This window comes from Colius striatus, chromosome 16 (genome assembly GCF_028858725.1).
Source record: "Colius striatus isolate bColStr4 chromosome 16, bColStr4.1.hap1, whole genome shotgun sequence".
Lineage (NCBI taxonomy): Eukaryota > Metazoa > Chordata > Aves > Coliiformes > Coliidae > Colius > Colius striatus.
Genome location: NC_084774.1, coordinates 1,771,878 through 1,774,826, shown reverse-complemented (window position 1 = coordinate 1,774,826; position 2,949 = coordinate 1,771,878). Strand labels below are relative to the sequence as shown.

Here is a 2,949-nt window from a genome sequence, read left to right as displayed (position 1 = left end):
CTCGTCAAGCCTAGCTGATCTCAGCAGAAAGCTTCTGCTGTCAAAACGCACCCAAACCCTCACCTTTCCCCTCAAAACTTCACCAAACCCTCACCTTTCACCTCAAAATGCACCCAAACCCTCACCTTTCTCCTCAGAACGCCACCAAAATCCCACTTTTCCCCTCCAACTCCTCCCAGCCCTCCTCAGTGCCTCTCCTGCCCCTGCAGATCCTGGCTGGGGCTCACCCTGGCATCAACTTCGCCTCCATCTACAAGTTTTGTCGCTTCCTCAAGTGGCCTCGCAGCCCGATGCTGCCCCTGGTGCTCACAGCCCTCCTCACCTTGTGTGAGGACACCAAGACGGTACGTGCTGATCCAGCCAAGCACAGCCTCTGAGTTCTGGGGGTAAAAAGGGCTGCTGTGGCTTCACCACAACCTCTTTCCCCTCCCAGGCCAGGACCATGAGCTTGCTGGTGCCTGATATCTTGGAGCTCATGGCACATGCCAGCACTGATGTCAAGGTGAAGGCTTTGGCCGTCTTGAGGAGGGTGTTTGGAGCCGTGAAGAAACGAGACCCCAAGCCCACGATCATGAAGCTCTGTGAAGAGCTGCCACGGTTCTTTGATGATGTGAGGAGCTGCTGGGAGCTTCAGTGGGGAGGATGGTTTTGGGCTTCCCCAGCTCTCCCACCATGTCTGATGCTGTGGCGCTGGCAAAGAAAGGCTACAGCCTGAGAAAGACACTCGGAGAAGGTTCTTATGGGAAAGTGAAATCTGCCCACTGTGTCCAGCTGAAACGCAACGTGGCCGTCAAGATAATCAACAAGAGAAAAGCTACTCAGCACTTCCTGGAAAGATTTCTGCCCAGGGAAATCGAGGCATTGAGATGTTTGCAGCACCCCTCAATCACCAAAACCTTTGAGATTTTTCAGACACCAGCTAGGAAAGTGTACAGAGTGTTGGAGCTGGGGGAAAAGGGAGACCTCCTGGACTACATGGGGATCACAGGAGCTATGACAGAGGACATCGCTGGCACCAAGTTTCAGCAGTTGGCATCTGCCATCAAGTATTGCCACGACTTGGACGTTGCTCACAGGGAGCTGCAATGTGAGAACATCCCTCACCATGCACATCTCAATGTCAAGCTGGCAGACTTTGGCTTTTCCAAATTCCTGTCTCGGGAGGAAAAAGGCAGAATTGTTCTCAGCCAAACCTTCTGTTGTTCTCCTGCATACGCAGCCCCTGAAGTGCTGGAGGAAATTCCCTCTGACCCCAGGATTGCTGACACATGGACTCTGGGTGTCAGCCTGTACTCAATGGTCTGGGCTTCGTTGCCTTTCGATGATTCCAACGTCAGCAAAATGACCCGTGTTCAGAAACAACAGCGGATCCCCTTCCCCAGTCCAAACATCTGACTGCAGAGTGCAGGGATCTCGTTCACCGCTTGCTCCAGCCCGTCGTGGCTCAGAGGTTGTGCGTAGATGAAGTCTTGAAGCACTCATGGCTGCACACTCCAAAATGCACAATCCCTTTGCCTCTGCCAGCTGCAAAAGAGGGTGAGTGTTCCCAGACCCTTTGTGAAGGAAAGCCTGGGCACTACCAGCAAGCCAAATCCCCTTCTGTATACGGGGGAGGAGAGAAGGACAAAGGATCCTCTTAAGGACAGCTTTACTTTCCAAGTCAGGAAACCAGCGACTCCACATCTCAGTGCTGTCTCTGGCACGGGATAATTCTTCCCTGCTCCAGCTGAGGATAGAGAGGGATGAAGAACACTCAGCTGCTGAAGTAAACGCATTTCACCTCCTCAGAAAATGTGCCAACTTGATAGGGGTTTATCATTTCTTGACAGTTTTTCCTGATGGGCTCTGCTGCTGCTTTTGCTTAATGTTGTTGTGGCATCTTTGAGGCGTTCTTCAGTTTCTTACAAAACCAGTAATAAAAATGGATTAAAGCTATTTCTGAAATCAAGGAAAAGCATTTCTCGTGATAAACTCTTCCTATTTCGGTCTAGAAAGAATTAACAAGGACAAAATGATATCCAACATATTTTCCCTCTTGCTTCCAAGCAGCTGTTACTTGATTCTGAGCTCTTGGCCAGAGCTTGCAGGGGTGCAACCAGGAAGGCTGAAGCCCTTCTACAATCAAATCTAGCCAGGACAGTTAAGGAAAACAAGGGGTTTTTCAGGCACATTGGTAGTAAAAGGAAGCTGAGGGGGAATGTGGGCCCGCTGCTGAACATAGAGGGTGCCCTGGTGACCGAGGACGCAGAGGAGGCCGAAGTACTGAATGCCGCCTTTGCTTCGGTCTTTACGGCCACGGCCGGCCCTGGGGAAGCCCAGTCCAGCAAGGACAGTCGCCTGGCCTGGACAGCAGAGGACTTGCCCTGGGTGGAAGAGGAAGAGGTAAAAAGCTTGTTGGCTGAGCTTAACACTCATAAGTCAATGGGTCCCAATGGGATGCGTCCAAGAATGCTGCGGGAGCTGCTGATGCGATTGCTAAGCCTCTCTCCATCATGTTTGAACAACCATGGAGGACAGGTGAGGTGCCTGAGGGCTGGAGCAAGGCCAGTGTCACTGCATTCAGTGCTGCCATTCAGTGACATCAGGACAGGCTGAGAGTTGGGCAGAGAGAAACCTCACGAGGTTCGACAAGGACAAGGGCAGAGTCCTGCAGCTGGGAAGGAACAACCCCCTGCACCAGGACAGGCTGGGGGTGACCTGCTGGAGAGCAGCTCTTCAGACACAGACCTGGGAGTGCTGGTTGAGGGAGGTTCTGCTCCTCCTCTACTCTGCCAAGGGTAGAACTCCTGGAGAGAGGCCAGTGCAGGGCCACCAGGATGCTGAGGGGACTGGAGCATCTTCCTTATGAGGAAAGGCTGCGGGACCTGGGGCTGTTCAGCCTGGAGGAGACTGAGGGGGGATCTCATTAATAGTGACAAATATCTCACTGGTGGGTGTCAGGAGGTTGGG

General features: G+C 52.7%; 1 protein-coding gene across 1 annotated transcript; it reads left to right on the top strand.

Annotated features, from left to right (window-relative positions):
• Window positions 1-672: 672 nt before the first annotated feature.
• On the top strand, window positions 673-1,710 carry LOC133626978 (testis-specific serine/threonine-protein kinase 1-like). Its single transcript, XM_062009417.1, is given in 3 exon segments — window positions 673-1,378; window positions 1,381-1,625; window positions 1,627-1,710. Coding segments are annotated over 3 exon segments (1,035 nt in total).
• Window positions 1,711-2,949: the final 1,239 nt, after the last annotated feature.